This window comes from Phyllostomus discolor, chromosome 2 (assembly GCF_004126475.2).
Source record: "Phyllostomus discolor isolate MPI-MPIP mPhyDis1 chromosome 2, mPhyDis1.pri.v3, whole genome shotgun sequence".
Classification (NCBI taxonomy): domain Eukaryota; kingdom Metazoa; phylum Chordata; class Mammalia; order Chiroptera; family Phyllostomidae; genus Phyllostomus; species Phyllostomus discolor.
The window spans coordinates 140,334,016-140,361,809 of NC_040904.2; the positions used below are offsets into that span (position 1 = coordinate 140,334,016).

At 38.8% G+C, this 27,794-nt stretch overlaps 1 protein-coding gene across 3 annotated transcripts in view; it reads left to right on the plus strand.

Annotated features, from left to right (window-relative positions):
* The first annotated feature begins 1,024 nt into the window (after window positions 1-1,024).
* The window catches only part of LIN7A (lin-7 homolog A, crumbs cell polarity complex component), a 154,426-nt gene continuing 127,656 nt past the window's right edge, over window positions 1,025-27,794 (plus strand). The window contains exon 1 of one of the 3 annotated variants that reach the window (XM_028533345.2): window positions 1,025-1,590. In XM_028533345.2, the coding sequence (XP_028389146.1) occupies window positions 1,548-1,590 (43 nt within the window). In that variant the 5' untranslated portion in view covers window positions 1,025-1,547. The remainder of the gene's footprint in view (window positions 1,591-27,794) is intronic. The other 2 variants (XM_036018635.1, XM_036018636.1) reach the window with 2 other exon arrangements.

Below are 27,794 nucleotides of genomic sequence, written 5' to 3' on the forward strand. Positions count from 1 at the left end.
TATTTAGACACTCACAAAACTCAGAAGATTGTGGAGTAAAATTAGTTTCTTCATTTTACGGACTCTAGGTAAGAGTTTCTTATTCCCTTGTTTGACAGGTGGGCAAACTGGGAATCAGTGAGAACTTACAGGATTTCTAAAGAGTACATAACTAAGACTTGAATTTCAAGATCAGGTTCTTTCTGATACATTCAGTGAAAATATAGGTATGTTGAACTACTGTTTTAGGGCTGCCTTTAGGGTCTGTCAAATGTTTTGGCCAATCATCTTTGACTTTCTCCAATCATTGGTGAAATCTTGCTTCCTTTTTTAAAAGTGTAGACTCTGGATGAAAAAGGTCTCCAGAAATCCATACTGTGATCAGAAGACCATGACATAGATCATATTCCAATATTTTGCCATTAAACAGAATACACTGCTAGCCAAACCGATTCTGCTCTGTCATAGGGGAGTGGAGGCAGCTTTGTCCTTTACCATCCTAAACCCACAGTCATGGCCATTCTGCTTACACAATTTTTCTATATACTTCTTAATTTCTTCATCAGGAAATAAGCCCCTACAGTGGCAAGACAGTGAAAGCAATTGAAGGGGTCACAGCCAATATTAGAAGATTCTGGTATCTGAATCCTGATCAACTGACTCTAAAGTCACCCTTTTAATAACATCAGGCTCCACTAGATGGTAAGCTGTGGGAAAGCAGGAACTGTACTGAATTCCTAAATCAGGCCATGGCACATGGTGTGTTACACTTGTAGTTCAGTTCCTGAGACACATGTTAGTAAGTGGCAACTCTGAATAACCATCGGCTAAATAATCTGAAAACGTGCTAGGGACATGTTTTACAAACTTAGTAATGGAACATCTCTCTCTCTCTTTTAAATTTAAAATCACTTTTAAGAAGTTTGCTATTAAGGTATAATACGGTCAGGACTTTAATAAATACCTCGTGATGGAACCGTGGCCTTAAGTCCGTTACCTTGCATCTCGGTAAACGTCAACATTCCAAAACAAACAAACAAACAAAAAAGCCTTAACAGAAATTAACAGCAACTGTAATTAAATTCCAACATTTCTGAACTAGAAGCATTTCCTCTCCGGGGGATGAGATTACAGGTTTGACAATTTCTCTTAATCTGAAAAAATTTCATCTCTCTACCTCCTTCCCTTACATAGTCTGATCATTTTGTTTGACTGGAAAGTTGAAAGGAAGCAACACACCAGCTACAACACCCAAGTAGCGCTCCTCGGGGTAGAAGAGCGAAGTTCCAGGGCAGAGCCCTCCTCCACAGCCGGCGCTGCCGTCGCTCTCCGCTACCTGCTCAGCGGCCCGCCGCCTCTGAAGGTCTGCCCGCAGCGAAACAGTAGCGTCTCCATCTGGCTGCCGACCCACCCAAGCTTTCTTCGCCTCCACCGCCGCCACCTTCCCTCCTCCTCCCCCTCCTTTCCGTCTTCCCTCTCCACCCCCGCCCCCAATCTCCTCCTCTTTTTCTCACTACAAGCGGTTGCTGCTGCTGAAGCCGAGCGTCACTTCGGCTCCCACGGCAGACATGGCGACATTGACAGTGGTCCAGCCGCTCACTCTGGACAGAGGTAAGGGAGCGGCTCTCCTGCCAGGCCGTTGCGTCCCCTCTGCCTCCCCTTCTGTCCCCGCCAACAGCCACCAGGACAGGCGGACGCGCTCGGGCAGGGGGAGCAGAGCGAGCGAGGAAGAGCGAAGCAGGCAGGGCGTTCGCGCCGAGAGCAGGATACTTTCTTCCCTTTTCTCCGCCCGCCGCGTCCCCGCTGCCCCTTCCCGCGGCACTGGCCCGGTCGAGGGGTGCCTCCGCCGGGCTTTGGCAACCTCGGCCGCCACTCCCAGTCCCTCTCCAGGTCGCCTCCCGGCCGCCGGCTTTGTTGGAGCGGATGCGCGGCGACCGCTAGGCGCCCGGGGCCCCGGCTTGTGGAGGGGCCGGGAGGAAGCTCGCCTTGCCCGGCGGGGGCGCCTGCCGCCGTAGACCCGGAGAGCGCGGCCGGGGGCCCAGAAAGGAGGAAGTTTGTCCCGGCGCTGGGGGACGAAGGTTGGTCCGGCTGCGGATGCCCAGGCAGCCGCCCGGGGGCGGACCAGGCGCACCCCGGGGTAGCGGTGCCTGGACGCACGGCGTCTGAGCTGCGGCAGCGGGGAGCTACCCTCAGCCGAAGGGCAACGCCGGGCTTGAGCAGGCGGGTCCGGTTCTTCCTGGCTTTGGCTTCGAAGGCGGAGGGGGTCCTGTTTGTCTCCGCTGCCGTGAGCTCTCCGGCTGTTGCAGCCTACAGTTTTCCGTGCCCCGGCCAGCCTCGTTCTCTTCTACCCGGAGCCACTGCGGTGTCCGGGCTGCAGAACGCGCTGGGACGCAGCGCAGGCTGGGTTGAAATTCAACTTTTGACCTGCGACCCTGTGCGTCCTGCTCTGTGACTTACTCGGGAAGCAGTGTTTGCTTCGTCTCCGAGCTCCATCCTCGATGGAGACCTCCTCTGCGACCTGGCCCTGTCTGCTGCACCTGTGAGGGGTTATACCTGCCCCCGTGTGTTCGGGTTTCTTTTCTGACTTCCGACGTCCAATTGTGAAGGCGCTCGAGCCTCACGACTCTGCAGCGGAGGACACCTGCCAGTCCCCGTCCGCAGCGGCCGGGTTTAGGACCCCGGAAAGTCACTTGGTAACGATGTGTTCAGACGAAAATGATTTAGTTCGAAGTGCCTCTAAAAATATTCTTACGGCGTATTAAACCGGGCTGTGGGGTAAGGCAAGAGAGCATCACGCTGCGAGTACAGTGAAAAAGCCAGTGAGGTTGGTTTTTAATTTGGAGAGAGAGTGGGCGACTTGAACGCAATTTCTTGGCGCCAGACAGATGTTCTGTGGTGCTCATAGCAACATTACTTGGAGGTAAGAGCTGAAAAAAAAGATTAATTTTATGTTGGGAAATGTTGATTTGCAAACTAGTAAATTGATAACCGTAGTTAAAGAACTCAGAAATCCATTGTGTAATCCGTGGTTTCACCCATCATCACCATCTGCACTAAGCAGGATACATCCACTGCCACTAAGAGCCAGATGGCAAGCTACGAGAAATTATGGATTTCCTAAGTATTTCTGTTTCAATGTGATGAACTTCTACGTTGTCCCATTGCTAAATCAGTCTTTAAATATCTCAAGTAAAACAACTACGTTAGGAGCAAATAAAGAAAGAATCCAAGAAAATCCGTATCTGAGCAATTGTATATACTACTACATAATACTGAAAATATTTCACTTTTTGGTTTTACCTTAACCCTTAGATGCCTCCCTCAGTTGTGGAGAGAAGTACAATCTGACTAAGATCTATTCTTAAAGTGTGTTCTTGTTCACAGCCAGATGGTACCTGTCCTTCCCAGCATGATTAGTTCCATGCAGTAATAGCTCAAGAGGCTAGAGAGGAGAGACAGTGATTGTATCTGAATAAATTCACCAGCAGCTCACTGCAAAGTCTGTAATTTACTGATGATGGTTATTGGCAGCACTGCTATGTATAAAGTCATTATATAAAAATATTTTTCTCTCTGTTAAAATATAATTAATTGTGTCATTAAACTGATGAAATAACGAGTTCTGAAAAATATCTTAAAAAAAAAAAAGGAGTCTCAGACAAAGCCCAATATACTACTTATCTGGGTCCTAGTTGTAACTCTGATACTTGGGATGCTGCAGTTAGTCTCCTGGAGTGTCAGGTTTCCTCTGTGCTACTTAAGGAGTTTTGCTTAGATGATTCTGACACTGTGCAGCTTTAATTTGATTAATTAAAATTAGGACTCAGTTTCTGGTCACCTACAGGAAGCATTTCCAGATCACCCCAGTCTCCCAGCTCCAATGCCTTTTGACGTGCTCAGAGGTCACCTGCTGTTTTGGCCCCATCAAAACATTTCTCACACTCTGTGGCATTTCTCTCCTTGTTGAATAGAGCTCCTTGAAGGAACTGTATGTATTGTCATCTTTGTATTCTCAGTGCCTGACGTACTCCCTGATCACAGTAGAAAAATCATGAATTAATGAAAGTTAGTGTAAGTGAACTAAGGACTGTAGTAAGTTAAGCGCTCTTAAAATACAGGGATTTAGCTGTGAACTGAGATACAGTTAATAGGTTCACAATGGTATGACCCTGGGAAGGATGGCAGGGAAAACACAGGCCAGCAGTTGTTAACCTTTCTTTTTCGCTACATGCTTGACGATTCCCATCAGTAACCATAGCCTACCAAGACTGTGATTATTAACCATGGGAGATTGTAGCAGGTGGGCAGAGGAGAGGAAGGAAAGAAGATGTTGGATAAAACCTGCCGTGGACATCTCAGCAAACCTGAATATTAAGCTATAATTTGAGAGCAAGTTGTTTTTGTAGCATCTTCATTAAGACTTCAGATTAACCTTGTGGAAACCTCTGGGTGGCTACAAGCAAAGTAGTTTCCTATTTGTTCGGGTCCCAGTCCTAGGGATTCTTCATCCATTTATTGTGTGCCTACTGTGTGTGAGACGCTACTGTGTGTGAGACACTACTGTGGGACTGGCATACGTTGGTGAGCTAAACAGACATAATTCTAGTCTTTGTGGTGATTAGAGTCTACCTGGAAAGAAATCTAAACACACAAACATGCACACACACAAACCATTCATTCCCTAATTATTTATTTATCACCTACTATATATAACATGCTATAGAAATGCCAGAACCAATTTTCCTGCTTTTATGGCCCTTAATAGTCTAGTGGGGAAAAGAGATAATAAGTAAGGAATTAATTAATGAGTTCAACAAATAAGTATTGAGTGACAGCCTATGGCAAGCACTGTTTTAAGCAATGTGGCAGTACTAATGAACAAAATACATTAAGTTTACTGGGGTTTACATGCCAGTGAGAGAGGCACACATGACACACACACATATCCAACTATAAGTGCTAGTGAGAACAATAAGACTGCATCAAGGAAAGTAACAGGGCCTACAGTCTGAAATACCTCTGGTTTAGTGACACTGGAGAAGAGACCTGAAGCAACTGAGGAAGCCAACTTTGCAGATGTGCTTAGGAGAAAACCTCTGTGTACATCCTGTGGCCATCAGAGAAATTGACTTGAAGAGGAGAGCACAGGGGAGAGTCATAGAAACTGGAATGTGAGAAGGTGATAACTAGGGGCTAGATGATGCAACTTACACGAAGCATTTAGATTAGTTGAAAATGTAAAGTGTGTGCAAGATAAGAAATGTGACAGGAGGGTAGAGGATAATAGAGAAGGGCCGATTTAGATAGTGGTGGTTAAAGAAGGCTCACTGAGGAAGCAAAATTAAACAGTTCTGCTGTATTAATGAGATCCGTAGGAAAAAAGTAGTCTGCATAGAGGGAAGAATACACATAAAAGTAGTCCCACATGTACAACTCACCTACTATCTGCTTAATACAACTATACCCAATGTGACTGAAAAAAAAAATTACCAAGAAACAATAACACTCCAACTATCTATCCTGGGACAGAAATTTGGTTAGTAAGCATACCAAGAAAATCTGCAGATCAGGTTGTTGCTTCTTTTTCCTAGGCTAAAACAACATATATTATACTTAGATTTTCAAAAATATAGTGAGCACTGTAATTTACATATCACTATGCATAAATTTACTTATTGAGTCCAAAGGGTAATAAGATGAGATAGTCATTTTCAGTGTAATATTTCATGTTAGACAGTGATGTAGAATGTAGCACTTGAAAGTTACCTTTGTGGCAAAGAGACGATGCTGATAAGGAGATTAGGGTGGAATCTTCGATTCCAGAGTTTAAAATGTTCAGAGTGATTCTTCCTTCCAGCAGTGGTTAGTTTGCCCAGATTTTAGTCTCTAAAATCAGAAATGACCTTCATTTAAACTCCAGGCATCAAAGCAGTGTACAATCTATGACACTTAGTACCTTCATAACAAAGAACATGGGAGTACTTCATGATGTAAGAGACTTCATGGATTTAGGCACTTTCGTAAGTCCAGTAGCTCCAACCCTCCTTCACTTTCCATCTCAAGGTCAGAAAAACGTAATAGAAGAGAATTCCTTAAAATTTTACTTTCTCTAGCATTTCCCTTAAACTTTAAGCAGAATGGCCTTTTAAAAAATGGCTTACAAAGAAATAATACAAAACCAATTCTTGGAGAAAATGGATAATTAAAATAATTTCTAGGAGTAATTAATATTGTATCATCTTAAATATTTGAGACTTTGCTTATGAAATGATCTGTAGCTTACAATCTGCATTCGGTACTTACATAAAATAAATTGTCAACAATTATCCATCTTTTCTGTGAATTGAAGTCAGGTTTTATAATTTGCAAAAATGTAAATGGAATCTTGATTTTTAAGCTCCAAAATGTCCTAAATTAAAATACTGATTAAGTAACTTTTGATGTGTTTCCCCTTTAAAACAAATAAAACTTTTGTTCTTTAAAAAATTTAATCTAAAACCAAAGCTTTTGTTGTGTAGATTTCAACCTTATGGAAAAGAAATAACATGAGAGCAAAAATTGAATGCAAATGAAAATCCCGTGGTGCCACACTTTTCATACAATTTGTGATACATTAAAATTTTTCTCTCTTCCCTTTTCACTTTTCAAGACATGCAGAGCTCATTACTTTATGTATCTGCAAATTCAAGCCTTGGGCAGCCCATAGATTTTCTAATAAGTTGTATTCACCAGTTCTTATAAAATCTGTATTTGCCTGAAAATTGCTTTTGCTCACATTCCAAAAAGCCTTGTTCATCTCTCCTCTTTATATTTATACATAAAATGAGGAGAGTTTAAGGAAGAAGGAAAGTAAAAATTAAGCTAGTTCTTACGCTGTTTAAAGATGTACCCCTTGGTGATTGTGATGGGCAGGAAAGGGAATGATTATATTTTATGGCTCATGTCCTAAAGCCTCTTCACACCCGCAGCCAGACATATTTTAGTTCACAAACATTAAGTGCTTGCTTGGTTTCTCATGTTTTTTCTAGGAGTCACTAAACATTAAACAAGTCAATATTTGAGTGTTTCCTTTTGCACTTCCAGAACATTTTCCAGGAGTCAGAATTCTGTCACATTTACCTTTTTCTGTCTTTGATAAAGAAAAGTTGTAAAGAGAAGGACCCAAATTTCCAAAAACTTTTGACTATTTTTTAAAAAAGTATTTTACATTTAATGAGAGTCTTACACACAGTTTTGAAACAGAGAAATTTAATGATAGACCTTCCAGAAAAAGAAAAATAAGTCTGGTGAATACCTTCTAATTTGTGTCAGCCATCCAAGCCCTGAGATGGATTTGGTGTGGTCTGGTGATTTATGAAATTAATGCTTTTGCTTTTGGAGTGCTTTTTCAGGGATCACAGCTAGGGCTTAGCTTTTTAGTATGAAAAAAAAAAAGGATCATTTAGTGAGTATTATCAAGTGAGAAGATGCATACTGGATATTAGGGATTGTATTACAGGTGCAAAGCCAATATCTCTCACAGCTCTTTTTTTTTAAAGCCTTGATATCTCTCTACTAGGATATAATTTTCATTAGGTTAGAGAGGTAGAGCCCAGCATGGTGTTTGGCATATAGTTGGCAAACTTAACAATTTGTTCATTGGTTGAATGAATGAATGGAATTAATTTTAGCTGGACCCAGTATCCTGAGGTTCATTCTTAATGCAAAAACCCCCAAAATACCTTTTAACCTTAAAACAGTGCAAAAGCAATGGCTATCTTTGGCTACCACTCTGCCTCTGTGAGTGTGTAGTAGTAGACCTCTAAATGTGGAAAGCTTTCCAGGGCCAAGAAAAGAGGTGAGATGCTGGTGCTGGCATTTATAGCTCTGCTCCCATTGCTTGAATGCAGGTGCTATCTTAAGTTGTTAATTAAACCAAGCAAATTAAAGCCAGAACACAACAGAAAAGGTTAAAAAAAAGTTGGGTGCAGCCCCAGCAGAATACTCCACCCCCCAACAGACACACACATAAGCTACATTGTCACATCTTATTTTTCCATATCCAAAACCATTTGTTACTTTTCTTTTTTAAATGTTCTTATTGTTGTTCAATTAGAGTTGTCCCAAATTTCCCCCTCCCTTGCTCGCCCCTGCTCCTCCCACCCCATCCATCTTGTTTTTTTTAACCACAAATGGATTACCGATAGAACTATGTCCTCATAAAGAAGATTTAATTTGAAATCACTCTGTGTTTGCAAATGTGAGCGTAAGCTTAAAAAAGTCATATTGATCACATCAATGATTGATGATTGAGTTTTACTAAGTAATATGCTAGATGAATTTGAAGACTTGCCTAGTAAAAATAAATATGGTATAAGATGACTTGGAAAAAATTCTGTTGAATTGAGAATTATTTTGCAGTTTTACTTAGTTATTTGTCTTGGACAGAAAACTAGGGCATAAAATTTAAACTGGTGGTAATTTCCCTATAGAAGCACTGTAGCTATTTCAAGTTCAACTGGTTCTGCTATTTTTGTTTACTTGCCGAGCTTGATAATAGTTAAGATATTTCAGTATGAAATCTGTTTTTTCTTTCTGTCAAAGAATTTTCTTTATTCCCCCCAAAAGATAGAATAATGGCAATCATGGGATTGCAATAAGATTTAAACCCCCAAGTTAAATGGGAAAAAAAAACAAATCACAGCTGAATTTTGGAGAACATGGCTGAGAGACTGCTGAAAGTGATTTTTAAGTAATATTGGAGAAGAGCAGTAATTGTTGATAGACAAATAATTTGGTTTCCAAAAAGGTAAGAAAGTTGTTTTAGGACACTGTGATCCAATCTACCTGGCAGACAAAGCTAAGGCATATTAAAACCAGAAAAGTCGGTGTCCATGTCACCTGTCAAAACTTAACATCTGAAGTTGACATTTTTATAAGGAGAAGAAAGAATAGGTAAGGGGTTTGGAGAAAAGGTTAATGGGATAAGAGTTGCAGTCTTGCAGCAGATTGTCCTAGTACTTCTTTATCTGCTGATCAGCAATTCTTTATCTGCCTCTTTCCCTGGAAGTGAAGGACTTCCCCCCACCCCGGGCACAAAGGTTGAATTGCTTGTAGACTTCCTCCCTGATTCACCTAAGTCACAAATTCCAGTTCCTGTGGAATCTTGTGAAATGCTTTCCACCTGCATTAGTCACCTAAGCCTATCAATAAAGATTAAATCATTAACTCTTTAGTTCCCCTATTAATATGAATAGGAGAGTGGTATATTGGCACTTAGAAAAGAAAGTGGTGATTCCACAGAACCTACTTGGAATCTCTAAGAATAGGTCTTGTCGAAATTTAAGTATGTATCATAGCCATGCTATACTCCTGACATCACAACTCTCGTAGAAGCCTTGTGGAAAATATGTAGGTGTGTGAAGGGTATGTTTGCAATCTTGGGCTTCAGGTGGTTGAAATGATGCCAAGTTTGTTTCTCTGTCTTATTCAACACTGTTACCAAATATTTTGTACGAGAGCAATAGAAGATTTTTACAAGTAACCTAGAACTAGAAGGAATAGCAAATGATTTGACCAACCATATCAATATTCTGAAATATACCTAGCTTGAATAACAGTGTTAAAGAACAAAATTCAACCAGGCAAATTTAAAGATCTAACTGGCTTTATTAAGTGACTCATGAACCTGGCAGCATCCCCTGTAGCACCTAGGGAGGCACACTAAGAGTTGAACGAAATGGAAGGTTTTTATAGGCAGGACGAGGGTGACTAATTTAGAGGAGTAGATTATTTTAGGCAGGGATGGCTCCCATTGAGGCAAGGCCGATTTAACCAGGCAGGTTATTGCACTAGTATTGACCAGGAATTTCCAGATTGGTTGATTTAAAGTTCCAGTCCTAGGAGAGGCTAAACTGCAATTTAGTTAGTAAGTTTTTGTTTGGTGTCGTAGCTTAACAAAAATGCCTCCATTTTGGCTTTTTTTTTTCTTGTAAAATCAGGTTACACTAACAGAGATAAAATTTAGTGGAAATGGATGTGGTCTTCATTCATTCATTCACCAGGGAATGGAGCCAACCCTGGCTACTCACTTCCCTTGTTTGTACTGCCCAGTGAACACTGCCCCTCAGGACTCCACTCAGGCACCTTGGAAATCTCAGATGGGCCATAGACCTAGGTCAGGCCATCATGATCCAGTCTTAGGCTGGGGCAGGTGTAGCTATGACAAACAGGCATTCCTGAGCCAGCCTGCCTGGATTTGAATCACAGCTTTTCTGTTTACTAGTTCTGCAACTTCCAATGTCCCTAGACTATTTAAAATCCATTTTCTTATTTGTAAAATGGCACAGACCATTATAAAAATATAACAGACCTCCTAGGATGTTGGCTTTAAATAAGTTAAATGGTATAAAGTACTTACAATTAGCTTGACATAGTGACCGTGAAACAATGAAAATTATTTCTTCCTTGAGTCCTGGAAGTCATGTACTCCCACCCTACTGCCAGAAGGCAGGAAAGATGAAGCTTGTTGCCTTCAGACTATACTAGGAGGCAGGAAACCTGTTTATTTAGTATTCTGTAGAAGCAGGAAGCATTTGGAGATGCGTGGAGGTCAAAACAAAAAGTTTCCTCTGTGTGCATACACCAAATTTGCCAACCCTCTCTTTCCCCAAATCACTTCTTTCTTGGTGCTCCAATAATGCTTTTTTTTTCTTCATAATTCTAGGAGAGCACTTACTACAGAAGACTGAATTTTTCTTTTATACTGCTGTCACCCTAACACCATGTTATTTATGTTCGTATTTGTTTTCCCATTGAATGACACAGTGCCTGAGATTTAAGTGCTCAAATGTGTGCTGAATGTGTTAGTGTTTTGTCTTCAATTATTGCGTTGTTTCAGGGTTAAAACTAGGGAAGTGAGCAGAAGATACAAGATGACAGATTCTTATTTAAGAAAAATATTCCTTACCTTTATTCTCTTCAAAATTAGAATGCGTGCCTCCTGGGAATTAGTGAATATCCTATTACTGGATTACTGGAAACAGGTAAAAGTTGAAGGACAAATTGAGAATTGTTACAGATAGACTTTAATATTCAGTAATTGTTTAGGACTAGGATTAGAATTTATGTAAATTTTAGTGTTTGTATTCCATTTATATACAGATATCAAAAGTGCACTAAATAGTTACTGGGGAAAATACAACCAAGAATGACTTTTTGATCCTTTTTAGTGCTGTTCAATTATAAAGCATCACAAGACTCTGAAATAGACACACGTGCTGCAGGCCAGGCAGGGAGGTGAGCTTTTGGAGCAGCCGTCTGGGGTCAAATCCTGCTTACACCTGCTTCTTACTAGCTATTTAGCTTTGGCGTGTTACTATCTTCTTTGTACTTTTGTTTTCAGCTGCGAAACTGAATGTAATAGTGGTCTGTACCTCTTAAGGTTGCTATAAAAATTAACTGAGAAAACATATGCAAGTGCTTAGGAACACTGCCAGGGCCACAGTAAGTCTTCAGTAATGCGTGATTATCCTCAACTCTTCTCCCCAGAGCATGCACTTTCCCTAGTGCAAGAAATGGAAAATGCAATAGACAGACATGGATTTGAATTGCAATTCTTTAGCTTACTATCTATGGAAGCTTAGGATATTGCTAAATCTCTCCAAATTTTATTTCTTTCATTCTTATTATGGGAATAAAGACACCCACTTTGCATGGTGATACATTCCTTTAATTCTTCCTTCAATTAGCCGGTCAGGGAAGAGTGAATGGAAATCTGTGTGCAAGGTCCCAAGTCAAGGCCTAAGGGTAGAGCTTGCAGTCTAGGGAAGAGAGGCATTAAACAGATAATTTATGATAAACATAGTCTGAGTATTTTAACAACAGCTCTCACATAATGAGCATATACTGCATGCCAGCCATTGTGCTTAGCACGTTTCATGTTTCATTTCAATTAGTCCTCACAACAAACCTTTGAAGCAGATGCCGTTAGTATTTTGAAGATGTGGGAATTGAGGCAGAAAGAGGATAAATAAAGCAGTTGGAGCTGAGGTTGGTTAATTCTTGAGGACTTGGGCTTAATCACCATACTACACTGTGTAGATCAAGTGCATAGATGTGTAACAGGGTCTGTAATAAGCCTTAAAGAACTTGAACTTGAAAGGGGAAACAGACACAGAAGTGCTTGCAAAGGCTTCAAAGAACAGGCAGACAGGTATGAGACACAACAGGACAGCCCACTGCCAAGGACAAAAGGGAAAGAACTTTGTACAATGCTTATAAAAGGAATGTACATAGTAAAGATTAAGTGATGAATTTGAAAAGTCGAGTAGAAGTATTACAAAATAAGTGTTTAATAAATGGTTGTGCTTATTATTCATGGCAGTTATTAATTTCTTAGTACTAAAAGTGAAAATGCCCATGGATAGGATTATAAAAAAGTACTAGTAATATTTTTTCTTTCTTCCCATGCTGTGCCAGTGACTCAAGCGGTAATGACTGTGGCATTCAGATGTCAGTGATCTGTAATGCACAGGCAGAACTCCTTCACACACCAGGACTTTTGACAGGCTCATATAGGGAGTGAAAAAGTGGTAATATATTGTGCCCCCAACCCCCTTTCCCTACAGTAATTGCATTCAGTTAGTATAAGTGAGAGGGATTTGGGAATGTAGCAGAATCTGAATATCAGGTATGAAGAGAAATTTGTGACTTCTTTTTTAAAATTTTTATTTATTGATTTTTTTGGGGGGGGAGAGAGAGGGAGAGAAATATTGGTTTGTTCCACTTATTGACACATTCATTGATTGATTCTTTTATGTACCCTGACCAAGGATCAGGCAAGCAATCTTGGCATATTGGGACAATGCTGTAACCAACTGTGCAACCTGGACAGGACCTGTGACTTCAATTTTCACTTTAAGATTAGGACTAAATGTCCTGAAGGGCATAATCACTCTCTGCCTACCTATCGTCATTAAAATGCCTTGAGATGTTTTCAAATAGATTTCAGTGGGCCAAGTAAAGTAATTCCATATTTGTCTAGCATTGAATGTAGAAGAGATGTTTCTCTTAAGTAAAACTCACAGATAATTAAAGTTTACTCCTTTAAGTCAAAAGTTATTAATTTTAAAACATTTAACCTGAAAATAGAGGATTCATTTCCTTCTTTGGTATAGCATATATTCTCTAGAAAATGGGGCTTTGTAAAGGAATGCTGGATTTTAAAACAAATAAGGCAGTGAAATAACACATATTGCTAAAGGAATGCTAAGATATTTGTTTTGATTGCTGAGAGGGAAATTCTGCATCGCTCCAGTTTCTCAGACCTATTTCATTTAGTCGAGGTTGACAGATAGATGCCTCTCGATAAACGAGGTATTCTCTGACATGCAGACACTCATTTCTCTGATGTCACACATTTTCTAAGTATTTCCAATTTGGCACCCAAATTAAAACTGGGAATAGCAAAGACTGGGTATATATATCAACTGAATGTTTGTGTCTCACCAAAATCCATATGCTGAATCATAAGTCCCAAGGTGATAGAATTTGGAGGCGGGGCCATGGGATAAGGTCATGAGGGCAGGCCCTTAGGATGAGACTAGTGTCTTTAAACAAAAAAGAAACCAGAATGAGCTGTCTGTCCATCATATCAAGACACTTCCAGAAAGCAGAAGTCTACAATTCAGGACACCGATTTTCTCCAGAAGTTCAACCTACTGGCTCCTTAATCTTGGACTTCCCAGCTTCTAGAACTGTGAGAAATAAATGTCTGTTTTTCAAGCCACTTAATCTGTGGTATTTGTTATAGCAATCATCACATGTTGTTGGCCTCTGCAATCTGGTATCTTAAGTAGTTGAACAAATTAGCTGTAAACAAGATTCGTTGTACACAGATACAAGGTATGCCTAATTTCCTGCTCAGTTTCATTCTCCTGGCCAAAGGCCACCCCTGGGTTTGCAAATGTCCATCATATATATACTAACAAGTTTTCAAAGCTTCTTTACTTGGATTGTTCTCCATCATTTTCAAAGCTTTGAAAGAAAATACGTTTCATTTTTTTCTTAAAATTTTTCCTGACATTTTCTTCAAGATGAGATGTTGTTTTGTAAATTATCATGTAAAACAGCTCTAACTGGTTGTTTTATATTCAGACAATATTTTACTGGTCTAATCTTGATGTAGAACTCTGCTAATCTTGCTTTGTCTTTTTTTTAATCATTCATAGTGGTGGCCCTAGGGTTGAGAGTACTGACTTTTTCAGACTGTAAGGTGCATTGGACCATAAGACGCACCTAGGTTTTAGAGGAGGAAAATAGGAAAAAGAAATTTTGAAGCAAAAAATATGGTAAAATATTTAATAACATAAATAACATAGGCCACGCCCCCACCACCACCAGCGAGCCAGGTAAGCTACATTCAGACTATAAGAAGCACCCCCATTTTCCTCCCAAATTTGGGGAGAAAAAAGTGCGTGTTGTAGTCTGAAAACTATGGTATTTATGTTGAATTTATCACAATGTTCTTTCAAATTATATGATTTATATCCAACAGTAAACTTCTGCTTGCTTTTTCTCATTGTTTGCACTATTGTTGTACCCAGGCAGTAAACCCATAATTTATTGCTATTAATTTTGCTTTTAACCAGAGGTCATGAGCTGTAGCCCCCAGGCCAAATCCATCCTTGAGCTAAGACTGTTTTCCACATTTTTAAATGGTTGAAAAACCGAAAGGAAGAAGACTATTTGTGACACATAAAAATTACATTAAATTCAAATTTCAGTGTCCATAAATAAAGTTAATTGGAACATAGCCATGCTCATTTCATTTACATGTTGTCTGTGGCTTATTTTGTGCTGCAGCGCTGGAGTTGAGTAGTTGTGACCGGGACCATTTGTTCTGTGAAACTTAAACTCTTCACTGTCTGACTCTTACAGAAAATGCTTACTGACCTCTGCTTTTATTTTAGAGCATTCAAATATGAGAAAAGAAAATGTCTTTTCTATTTACCTTTAACTATTTGAGGAGCTGTGTGGTCAGCTTTCAGCCTTCCTTGGGTACCTGTGTCCCAGATGGTGTTCTCTCTGCTCTCCTCCTTCCCCCATGGGTAGACTGTGGTTGCTTATTACTCCATACTTACTAGCCTGGTGGTGGGGGACAAAAGGGTTTCTCTGTTGTCCCGCCCCAACCTCAGTCTCAAGAAGGCACTGTGTCTGGAACACAAGGATGGGGCTTTCTCAGTGATCCTGCCTCTCTTTGATCCACTAGACTAAACTCTGACCCCATGCTTGGAGTGTTTTGTGTGGGGCCATTTCCTGCCCGTGGCAGGGGACAACTAATAGTATTGGTACAGGATTCTGGAAATAGGTCTGTTTTCTGCCTCCCCCTTCCCTCCCCTTGGAACAGAGGGTTTTACTTTCTCCCAGTTGTAATGAGTCTTCACCTCTAGTCTTCATCCTGATCCGTCCTTTCTCATGATCTGCCAGTGAAAGTCTGTGGGAAAATCCTATAAAAACTACTCACAGAGGTTCTTATACTCTCATGCTAGCTCACATTTGGACTTCCATTAATTTGTTTAAAATTTTAGCTGAATTCATACAAGTTTGTGTGGCACCTCGTATCTCCTCTGCCCGTGCTCTACCATATGCTTGCTCCTCTCTCTGCTTTAATGGGTTTCTATACCCCTTACTATTACTGTTTTGTGACATTAATTTATCCTGTGTGAGCTAATTCACACTACCCTGGTTGAGTAAGATATTTTGTTCCCAGTTGGAAAGACAGACTTTGAAAGTATTTTTGCAGCCTGGCTAATTTTTGCTGCTTATTTGCACATCTGAGCAACTGTTTGGTCAGGCAAACTGTCTTTATGTTGTAGCTCATATTTCAAATTAAATTCCAATTCAAAGACTAATTTGAGTGAGTCTGTAATATGGCAGGCTAAGCGAATACAGAGCCTCTCTCATTACAAACATTAAGATGTGCTAGATAAGATTTAAAAATTTAAAAAAATGCTATCTGTTGTTTTAGATTGCAAATGGAAAAGTGTAATCTGGTGCCAGAAATGAAAAGGGAAGTGAAGACCGGAATGGTAGTGGTATTGAGCTGACACCTTGTAGAAGTGGAAGGAGGGAGGTAAGAAGGGTGTCATATGGTCTCAGACTTAGAAATAAGTGCATGGCTGGGGCCGGGCAGGAACAGCGGGTGAGATCTGCACTATCACCACACCTCAAACTGCGTTATGTAGCTTGGAGTCTGACTCCATGCCAGAGTTGGTTCAGGAAGACTTCTCTCAAGAAACTTAGGTAAAATGAATCCTCAGCTCGGACAAACTAAAGGAAGTAAAATGAAAAGACAGCACACTTCAGAAACATCTAGCTATATCGGTTTCTCATACAATATACAGTCCCTGACAAAGGGATGCTCAGAATTAATTACACATCAGAAACAGAAAGAGGTAGAACACTGAAGTGCTCACAACAAGCTAGAGTCTAAATAAGCCCTGTGTTTCTGGCAGAGGGGAGAGAAATTCAGGGAGAAGACGGTATGTCTGAAAAACTAAATCTTGACACAGAAGAAATCAGAAAGAGACTATAAAATAAGCATATTTATAATTATTAAAATATATTTCAAGAGAATAGAAACTATAAGAAAAGACCATGACCCCCAAAATAGGTAACATTTTAAAAGATTATTGAAAAATATGGGGAAAGAATGCTAAAAGAAGTTTTTTTTACAACCGAGGTCTATATATTTAGTAACTATTTTCTTCTATGTAATTTATTATTTCAGATCTTATATTTAGGTTTTTGATCCATTTTGAATTAATTTTTGTACATTGGGACAAACTATAATCTCGTTTCATTCTTTTGCATGTGGCTTTCCAATTTTCCCAGCACCATTTATTGGAGAGGCTTTCTTTTCTCCGCTGTGTATTTTTGGCTCCTATGTAAAAAAGATTATTTGCCCATATACATGTGTTTATATTTCTGAGCTCTCAATTTTGCTCCATTGGTGTGTGTGTGTGTGTGTGTGTGTGTGTGTGTGTTTCTGACAATACCATGCTATTTTGATTATTGTAGCTCTGTAATATAATTTGAAGTCAGTTAAACTGATTCCTACAGTTTCGTTCTTTTTGTGCTTTGGATAGTCAGAGTCTTTCGTGGTTCCATACAAAACTAATGATTCTTGTTCTATTTTAAAAAAATAACATTGGGATTTAATTAAGAATAGTTACTATATGACCCAGAAATCCCTCTTCTAGGTATCTACCTGAAAAAATTTGAAGACATTTATTCACAAAAATATGTGCATCCCAGTGTTTGTTACAACATCATTCATGGTGGCCAAAACATGAGATAACCATGATGTCCTTTATAGAGGATAGGATAAAGAAGATGTGGTACAGCCCTGGCTCAGTGGACTAAGTGCTGGCCTGCAAACCAAAGGTTCACTGGTTTGATTCCCCATCAGGGCACATGCTTGGGTTGTGGATCAGGTCCCCAGTGGGGGGCATATGAGAGGCATCCACACATTGATGTTTCTCTCTCTCTCTTTCTCCCTCCCTTCTGCTATCTCTAAAAATAAGTAAATAAAATCTTAAAAAAAGAGAAAATATACCTTTACAATTCAAAAATAAAAAAAAATATGTGGTACACATACACAGTGGAACACTACTCAGCCGTAAGAGGATACACTGCCATTTGTGATGACATCATGGATGGACCTTGAAAATTTTAAGCTAACGAAAATAAATCAGTTAGAAACAGCTAAGAACCATATAATTTCACTCAAATGTGGAATATAAAACTGAAACTCATAGAGACAAATGGTATGGTGGTTACCAGGGGGAAGGGTAGGGGGGTGGGTGGGTAGTCAAGGGTAAAGGGGGCCAAAGATACGGTGATAGAAGATAATTTCACTTTGAGTGGTGGGCACACAATGTGATATACAGATCATTTATCATAAAAATGTGTACACAATATGATCTTATTATTAACCAATATCAGCCCAATGAATTTAATAAAAAATAAATAAAAGATTCTTTTAAAATATAGAAAGTCATTAAATTATATTAACATTTTGAGAAACTTAAAAACTTCTATTTATAAGCCATTACATACAGGAAAAAAAAGATTACTTAAATAACACCATTTTCACTTTATCTGATGGAATAGGCTCCCACTAGAAATGACTCTCGAACCTGAAAGGAACCTGTTGTGGGTTACATATTGAAATATCTGATAATGGGCATGAGGCTTATGTTTGGCTTTAGTTTTCTGAGATATTAATCTGATGATGCCATTCAGTACATTAAACTCTTCAGGGGCTTCCCATTGTCCAACATTCTCAATATAGCTGGCTTGCTGGGTTTTCTAGAGTGGGATTCTGGAATTTTCTTCTCAGCCTCCCCCTTTCCCATTCTGTATGGCCAATGTTTTACAGTTCTTTCCATTTATAAACATACCTTCCTGAATTTGCTGTTCCTTTGCCTGGGACATTTTTTTCCTCAAATAATGACACATCCTGAACTTCATTTGTTTTGTGCTCAAATTTTACCTCCTCGGAAACATTATCCACCACATTTAGTCTTTTTCCCCTATTTCCATCATTTTCTGTTCTCTATCCCAGATTTTTAAAATTAATTAATTAAGTTTTTATTGAATTTATTGGGGGTGACATTGATTAACAAGATCATATAGGTCCAGATTTGTTTTTATAGCTTTTTAATAAACTAACCATTTACCCAGTATCCATTTGTATGTGGTCTTTCCCCTTTACTCCTTATGTCAAAGTGCCTAGAACATAGCTTTGACCACTGCAGACGTTCAGCAAATATTTGTTGAATGAGCCAATAAACTCAGGGTCTTGGCAGTGTTGTTCCCTTTGTGGGGAAGACCTTCACTTCCTCTCCCTCCCTTTTGCTGGCAAACTCCTTTCCCTGGCAAGACTTTTCCTGACAAAAGTCTTCCTAACATTCAGGTTTCTAGATCCTTAAGAAATCTTTCCTTGTTGCCTTGGTCTGGGTTAGATCCTTTTGTTTTATGTTTCTGTAGGACCTTATAATGACCTTTTTAAAATTCACTCAGTCACTCCACAAATATTTATTGAGTGCTTGCCCCTGTGCCAACCCCTGCTCTAGGCCCTGGGGAGCAATGGTGTGCACAACAGGCACAATCTCCATTCTCCCGAAGTTTCTGTTCTAGTGGGGCGGAGGTGGAGGGCAGACAAAAGTAAATAAACAAGTACCTAGCACTTCATATAATTATAAATAGTGTAAGAAAACTTGAAGCAGCACTGTGGGGTGAGAGAGGCAAGGACATAAGAAGTAGCTCTTTTATGTGGAGGACCACGTGTTAGATATTATAAAAAAAGGAACTGTGAGGAAATGAGTGGTTGGCCCTGATGTTTAACTGGGGGAAAGTGGCCCAGAGGAAGCAGCAAGTGTAAACGCCAGAGTCAATAATGCTCTAAAAGTGTTGTAGGAACAGGAATGAGCCCAGTGGATGGAGCAGAGTGAACAAGGAAAATGGTAGGTAGTAACAGATAAGTCAAAGACAGACTTCTTAAAAGCTTGTTCTTTGACAAGCTGTGTCATTTTAGTTCTTACCATTACCACTGGGATGAGCAGGGGGAGAGGGGAAAGGGCAGATTGCAGGCTTAGGCAGGATGGTTCTAGGAAGCCCAGGTCCTGAAGGTGCAGCCCCATGAACAACCAACCGTGAGGCGGTGATAGGCTGCATGACGGCTTCCAGGAGTGTGGTCCAGGGCTGGAACTGAATCCATCCTTTGCCACCTCAGTGGAAGGTCAGCACCTAGCTCTTTTCTGCAATACTGGGGTGGTCTGTCAGGGAGGGCTCCAAACAGTGAGGTCACCATGCAAACGTCATGGCTAATCTACCTCCAGAAGTTTAGGCTATGGCTGCTGAGGACCAGCTTGGGGTCTCTTGAGCGATGGTGAGGACGTTTTCATGGAACTGAACCGAGCACTTAAGGTAGGCCACTGCAGCCCCGGACTGGATGAGGCTGGGGCTTGCTATTTTAGGGACTTTGGTTTTTATGCTAAGATACTAAAGCCACAAGAGGGATTTTATTTTTTTATATTTTTTATTTTTTAAGTATATTTTATTGATTATGCTATTACAGTTATCCCATTTTCTTTCTCTCCTTTATTCCTCTCTGTCCTGTACCGCCCTCCCACCAGCATCCCCCACTCCTTTAGTTCATGTCCCTGGGTTGTACATATAAGGTCTTTGGCTTCTCCATTTCCTGTATTCTTAACCTCCCCTGTCTGTTTTCTACCTACCATTTATGCTTCTAATTCCTTGTACCTTTCCCCCCATTCTGCCCCCTCCCTATCCCTGCTGATTACCCTCCACATGATCTCCGTTTCTGTTGATTCTGTTCCTGTTCTAGTTGTTTGCTTAGTTTGTTTTTGTTTTTAGAATCAGTTGTTGATAGTTTTGAGTTTGTTGTTGTTTTACTGTTCATAGTTTTGATCTTCTTTTTCTTAGGTAAGTCCTTTAACATTTCATATAGTAAGGGTTTGGTGATGATGAACTCCTCTAGCTTTACCTTATCTAGGAAGCACTTTATCTGACCTTCTATTCTAAATGATAGCTTTGCTGGATAGAGTAATCTTGGATATAGGTTCTTGCCTTTCATGGCTTTGAATACTTCTTTCCAGCTGTTTCTTGCCTGCAAAGTTTCTTTGAAGAAATCAGCTAGTAGTCTTATGGGAACTTTTTTGTAGGTAACTCTCTCCTTTCCTCTTGCTGCTTTTAAGATTATCTCCTTCTCTTTAATCTTGGGTAATGTAATTATGATGTGCCTTGGTGTATGCTTCCTTGGGTCCAACTTCTTTGGGACTCTCTGAGCTTCCTGGACTTGCAGGTCTATTCCCTTCACTGGATTGGGGAAGTTGTCCTTCATTATTTTTTCAAATAAGTTTCCAATTTCTTGTTCTTTCTCTTCTCCTTCTGGCACCCCTATCATTCGGGTGTTGGAACATTTAAAGTTGCCCCAGAGATTCCTAAGCCTCTTCTTATTTTTTAAAATTCTTGTTTCTTCATTCTGTTCTAGTCAAATGTTGATTTCTTCCTTCTGGTCCAAATTGTTGATTTGAGTCCAGGTTTCCTTTCCTTCACTGTTGGTACCCTGTATATTTTCTTTATTTCACTTTGTATAACCTTCACTTCTTCCTTTATTTTGCAACCATACTCAATCACTTCTGTGAGGCATCCTGATTACCAGTGTTTTGAACTCTGCAGCTGATAGTTTAGCTATCTCTCTTTCACTTAGTCTTTTTTCTGGAGTTTTGATCTGTTTTTTCATTTGGGCCATATTTCTTTGTTTCAGGGTACCTGTTACATTGTGAGAGGCAGAGCCTTAGGTATTCACCAGGGTGAGGCCACCCACTTCCTGGTGCTGTGGTACTACATGTGGCGGGAGGGATCAGAGAGGAAACAATGCTGCTTGCTTGGCTATCACCCCACTTTTCAGTCATTTCCCCTGCTACCCACAAACAGGTTGGGCCCTTCTGGTGCTGATTCCTGGGTGAGTTGAATTGTGTATGTTCTAGGACCTGGTGGGTCCCTTCAACAGACCAACTTGTGAGACTGGAAGTTTCTCCTAACACTGCAACCCCCACAGGTTTTTACAGCCAGAGGTTTTGAGGCTTGAGTTTCCTGTGCTGTAGCCCTGGGTTGCACACTCCCCAGTTGTTCCTCCCGGGAGTTGTATAAACTCCCCAGTTGTTTATACATAAGTGAATGTGGGACCACCCGGTCTCGCTGGCTGGGTCCACCAGCTGCTGCCTTGTCTCACATCCTCTTTGCCTGCCTGGCTGCCTGTCTCTGCCCCTTCTACCAGTCTGGGTGAATGTTTCTTCTTTAGCTCCTTGGTTGTCAGACTTCCAAGCAGTTCAATTTTCTGGCACTTCTGGTTATTTTTTTGTTTGTAAATTTGTTGTTGTCCTTATTTTGGTTGTGTGTGGAAGCAAAGCATATCTACCTATGCCTCCATAAGAGGGATGTTAGTTTGAGCAGACTCTCTTTGCTGTGTTGACCAAGGGGTGAAGGGAAGACAGGAAGATTAGAAAGTAATGAATCCACATCAGAAGTAAATGTGGTTGGAATCTGGGTAGTAGTGGCAGGAAAGGTAGTGATATGTGGTCAAATTCTGGATACATTTGAAGACTTAGCTAGTAGGATTTGATGAGAGACTGAACTGAATATAGCATTTGAGAGAAATGAAGTATCTGACCTGAGTATCTGAAAAGGTGAAGCTTCACTTTACCGAGATTGGGAAGATTGTTGAGGAGCAAAGGGAAATGCGTTAATCCAGAAGGATTATGGATTTGGGTCATATTAAGATAGCTGTTAGACACCCACATGAAGAGTTTGAGTTGGAAGCTCTAGATAAATTTCTAGAACTCAAAAGAAAAATCCAGGATGGTGATATAAATAGGGAAATTATCAACATATAGATGGTATTTAAAGCCATCTGGAGGATGATGTTTGGTGACTCAGCTCTGGGTAATTCCAACATTTAAAGATAGAGAAGATGAGGAAGCATCAGCCAGGGAGGAAAACCAAAGGAGAATGGTGACCAGAAGCCAAGTAAATGAGCCTTTTAAGAAGATGGGAAGGGCTATCTTTGTGAAATGCTAATGGTGAGGTAAGATGTCATCTGGGAATTGACCATTGAGTCTAGCAGTGTGGATGGAGGTCCTTGTTGGTTCTGGAAAATGTTGTTGAAATAGCAGGTGAAAACTTCATTGGATTGGGTTCAATAAGGGATAGAAATAGATATTTTAGAGACAGAATAAACAACTTTCCCAAGAACTTTTGCTTTTGAAAGAAGTACAGAAATTGTATAGTAGCTGAAGGGAAATAAAATTCTCAACATGCTTGAAACTCCTGTGTCTACAAGAATAGTAAGAACTATATGCTCTGGTAACAACTATGTCCATCTTGTTGACTGGTTTTTACCAAGTATAATGCTTGACCCAAAGCAGATATGCAATTAAATATTTCTTAAATAAATATGTGTTGTGGTTAAATTTATAAAGTTTGCAATGGGTTTGTAATGGGTTATAACTACTTTCAAAAGATGTTACTTTTTCTTTTAAATTGAATGAGAATATGTATTTTGATATTGGTAAACATGCAAATGCAAACACAAGTGATTGCATGTAATATTACCAGTCTACATCTACTCACCAGTTCTCCAACTGACTCAGTCATGCTAAGCACCACATCCCACCTTTATTTCAGAAAAAAAAACATGAAGTATGACAAATTAATTTGCTAAAAATACTCAGTGTAGGTAGCTTTAATTATCTATAGCAGAGTTTTTCAAACCATGGAGAAAAGAAAGTAAATATATTTTTCTTCAGCAAAGTACACTTTGATTTAAGTTTGGCAAGCATTGGGAAACCATTAAGTCTTTAAAGAGATGCTGATAGTACCATAGTTGTGTGTAAAAGGTTGATTCATTGCTGAGTGATGGCATGCATTTATTTGATGCAACACATCTATTTGATGTGGGGATGAGCTGTTGTAGTACAGCAGATCCTATGCTTGACATCTGACTAACTAAGGAGGTGAAGTCGTGAAAGATAAAATGAAACATGTAGATTGCAGATAGGGGTGCTGAGCTTTCTTTAATGGGTAATTGAGAGTATTTGAAAATTTTGAGCAGAAAAGTGAAAAGATCTGTTAATTAATATGAAAATTAGTTGCAGACATGAATGCATGCGGAAGATCAGTGTTTTACAAACATTAATCTGGGAGAGTTTATTGAGTGCTCTTTGAAAAGACTCCCTGGTAAATGAAGGAGGAAATATCGAGTTTCTCAATATTGGGTGAAACAAACTTAAAGATGTCCGTAAATGTAGTCTATGATGTACTTGAATTTCCAAGTCCTGTGGAATATGGAACTCTTTATTCAAAGGATCCTGTTACTCTTTGAAAGAGTTTGACAGTTTTGAAGTGTACTATTGTTATAATCTGGATGACTTGACCTGGACTTGAGGAGGAGTAATGGGAATGGAAAGGAAGAAAGAGATAATAATAGCCATGCCTTATTGACTAATAGGTGGAGAAATACGAAAAGAAAAAAGTCAAAAGGGAAACATGTTGGTTCAAGAAGCCAATGAGTTTAACTTAGCACTTAATGAGCTTTAGGATGCTGGCGGGGGCTGGTGAACAAGTAAAAATTGGGGGGTTTTGGCTTGGGAAAAGTATCGAAGGCTGGAAAAAAACTTTCTGAAGCACAGACACTATATAGGGTATAGTGTTAGAGAATAATTTTCAAATGATTAGAACATGAAACGGGGGTATGGAAGAAGTAATCCCTACAGATATTTTATAATAAAAATGCAGGATTGAAAAAAAGATTAGTTTTAGAAAAGATAATGGAAACAAGTACTTGAAAATAAGTACTTTACTGTTAGTATGAGGAGCATAATTTTCAGCATTCAGCTGAGATATAAAAAGAAAACTCATGTAAAAAATGTTTTCTGCTCAGCATATTAATTCACCATGGCAGGAAAGTGTGATGTCTCTTTCAGAAATCCTGACATACTCAGGATACTTGGGCAATCAGTGTTTTGTGACAAGCCAGGGATCCTCACCGCTTTAGCTTTGTCATTACTTTATGATGATCCGTTGTGTCCACATCAGGATTATAATCCTAGGTTCCCATCTCTTGTCCTTGACATTCTCAGAGGTCTGCCTTCTGGGCCTTCTTTTGGGCCTTTTAGTGAACCATCATTCTCAGAGAAGGCTTTGTTTCTTAGAACTGTGCTCATCATTTGTAGAACAGCTGAAAGGCTCAAAAGGCATCACCATTGGAAACAAAACCTTTTTTAAAAATCAACAAACTGAGACTAAATAAAATGCAACACAGTATGTCCTTCATTGTATTAATATTCTTTGCATAATTAGGTCTACATGCATTTATGCTTATAAGAAAGTGTATGTAACAATACATGCATTTTTGAGGTCAGAATATGGAGTTTGGAAGAAAAATATGGAGCAGACGGTAAGCTCATAGGAAAATTAAGTCAGCCAGCTCTCCCCAGATGGTCACCTTTATACTGTTTTTTGTATCTTGTGAATTAAGCACCTGTGTTTTTTTCAGCTCACTTCCTGTCATGTAAATTCTTGCATTTGACATTTTACTTGCAAATAAAAGCAATGAATCTTCATTTTTTAAACCAGAAAATCCGTGCTTTTTATTCTTATTTTTACCTGGAATGCAATAGCACTTATTCATGTTTTGGGATTCCTAAAATGCTTGTTTGAATTTTATAATTTATTGGTTATCATGGTAGAATGGAAGTAAAGTGGTTCAGTTCACATAAAGGATTTCTCTTTGCACTTTTAAGGACACTGGCTTGAGTAATTTTTAAGACCTGTTCAATTTTAAAATATGTAAATTATAAATTTTCTATAACTTATTTTTGAAAGGAGACCTGTGATTTCTGATAAGAATAGTCATATTGATTTCATATCTACTTCAGTTTAAAATGTTCCTTGAAGGTAATTGTCACGTGTTAAGTTTATCATCTATCCCCATACATGAAAAGAACAATGTCTTTAAATAAACAATGGTTTTCGGGTAAATAGTGTGCTTTTCTCACTCACTGCTTTTGAACTTCTATGGCACTTGAACTGGCAGTCTATTCTTGAAGTGTCAGGAAAAAAAGTAAGGCTACTTCAATCCGTGTTTAATAAATCAGCACAATAATTTCTTTTTTGCATTATTTATATTCATTAATAAGTGTTGACATTGAGATGCATGCAGAAGAAAAAAGATTCCTAAATGAGACATATTAATTTTTTTTCCTTAGCTGTTATAGGTAACCTTGATAAATGTAACAGAAAAATAAGTGTTTAAGGCATTAATAAAAAATTATGAAGTATTTGCACCTGAGAAAAGGTGTTCAGTGAATGTATAATTAAAGGTAAGATAAAACTACCCAGTAAATTATGGCAGGAGTGGTTTATGCTAATACCACTTGAAAAATAATGCCTTCCAAATTAAACTTGTTTATGTGTGGGCAATTTGTCTTGCATTAAAAAAATGTGAATTTATACTCAGATTAGCATTTAGATCTTCTCATGTTTAAAAGGTAAACAAAACTACACTTATTTTATTTAATCTTTAAAATGGAACAAAACCAAACCATTTACTATAAATTCAAGACCTTGTTCAACAAGTTATTTCAAGTTTATTACATTTGCCTGTTTATTTTGAGTCAATTAGATCCTAATGGCTCATGAACTAGAAAAAGTACAAGTATAATCTTAAGGACATCTAGTGGTCTATGGGATTAAATATTTTTTTATCTGACAAGAAAATATAAAATTATATTTAAATTTAATACGAAGTTATTTGGGTAAAATTTACCCAAATAAATGTCTCATTTGTGAATTTTAAAATTAACTCCTCATGCTTAGAGTCTACAACCCAAGATCCAAACATTCATCTGCTAGAACTTTTTAAAAAATGCATTACAAAATGTTTCTGATACATTTTTATGTACGGAGATTGAATTGTGATTATAAAGTTAGTGAACAGTTTTTTGAGCAGTGTATATTGGATAGCATTGAGCCAGCCAGTGCTGCTGCAGAATATTTTCTTTATCTCCCAGACAGGTATTTTCTTTTGGCTCATTATTTATTCGATACTTAATGAGGACCTGCCATGTTAGAGGCCTTCAGTTGGGCATGGACATCAAAGGAGAACAAAAAATAATCATGACTCTCTTCTCAAGAAATTTACAATCTACAAGAGACACAGTAGTCAAATAATCATGGAGATAAATGTACAATTATAATAGTGGTAAATACTAGGAGGCATAGATAGATAGTGCTAAGAAAGAACCGTGGCCCACAGTAGACATTCAATACTAGACAGTAGGCATTTGTTGGCTGGATTAATGAAAAATAATAATGAAAAGAACATGAAGAACTGTTCTAGCAAAAGCTTCCCTGAGGAAATGATGTTTGACCTGAGATCTGAAGCATGAATAAGCATTCAGTTGGTAAAAAGTGTTGGGAAAAGGTCTCTAACAAAAAGAAAAACAAGGCTTTATGTCAAGGTAGGACATGACAGAAAAAAGAGTGAGCCTGTATTAAGACTTAAAAATACAACAGGTTGCCAAGAGGAAGCTGGAGTGGTTGACCTTTAGTAATGAAATGATTGCCTATGTAGAATGTTCTACAAAACATACCAAAAAAGCTACTAAAACTAGTAAGTGACTTCGATAAGCTAAGAAAATATAAGGTTGACATAAAAATATCAATTATATTTCTATATAATAGCAATGAACAATTGGAAACTAAAATAAAAAGACAGTGATATTTGCAATAGCATCAAAATCATGAAATATTTAGAATCACATTTTGCAAAAAATGTGCAAAAATCATCTACTAAAATGTACAAAACATTACAGAGAGAAATTAAAGATTTAAATAAATGGAATGGCATACTATGTTCATGGGTTCAGAAAACTCAATATTGTAAAGGTGTCAATTTTTCCCAAATTATTACATAGATTCAACACAATCCCTGTTAAAAAAGTAAGCAGTCTTTTTTCTTTGTAAAAAATTGACAAGCAAATGCAGAGGATATAGAATAGCAAAATTGAAAAACAAGAACAAATTTGAAGGATTTACAGTACTGTGTTTCAAAATATACTGTAAAGGTAGCAATCAAGAAAGTGTGATATTAGGAAAAGTATTGATTTACAGAGCAATGAAATAGAATAGAGTTCAGAAATAGGTTCACAAATATGTAGCCAGTGGATGGGCAACAACTGTGC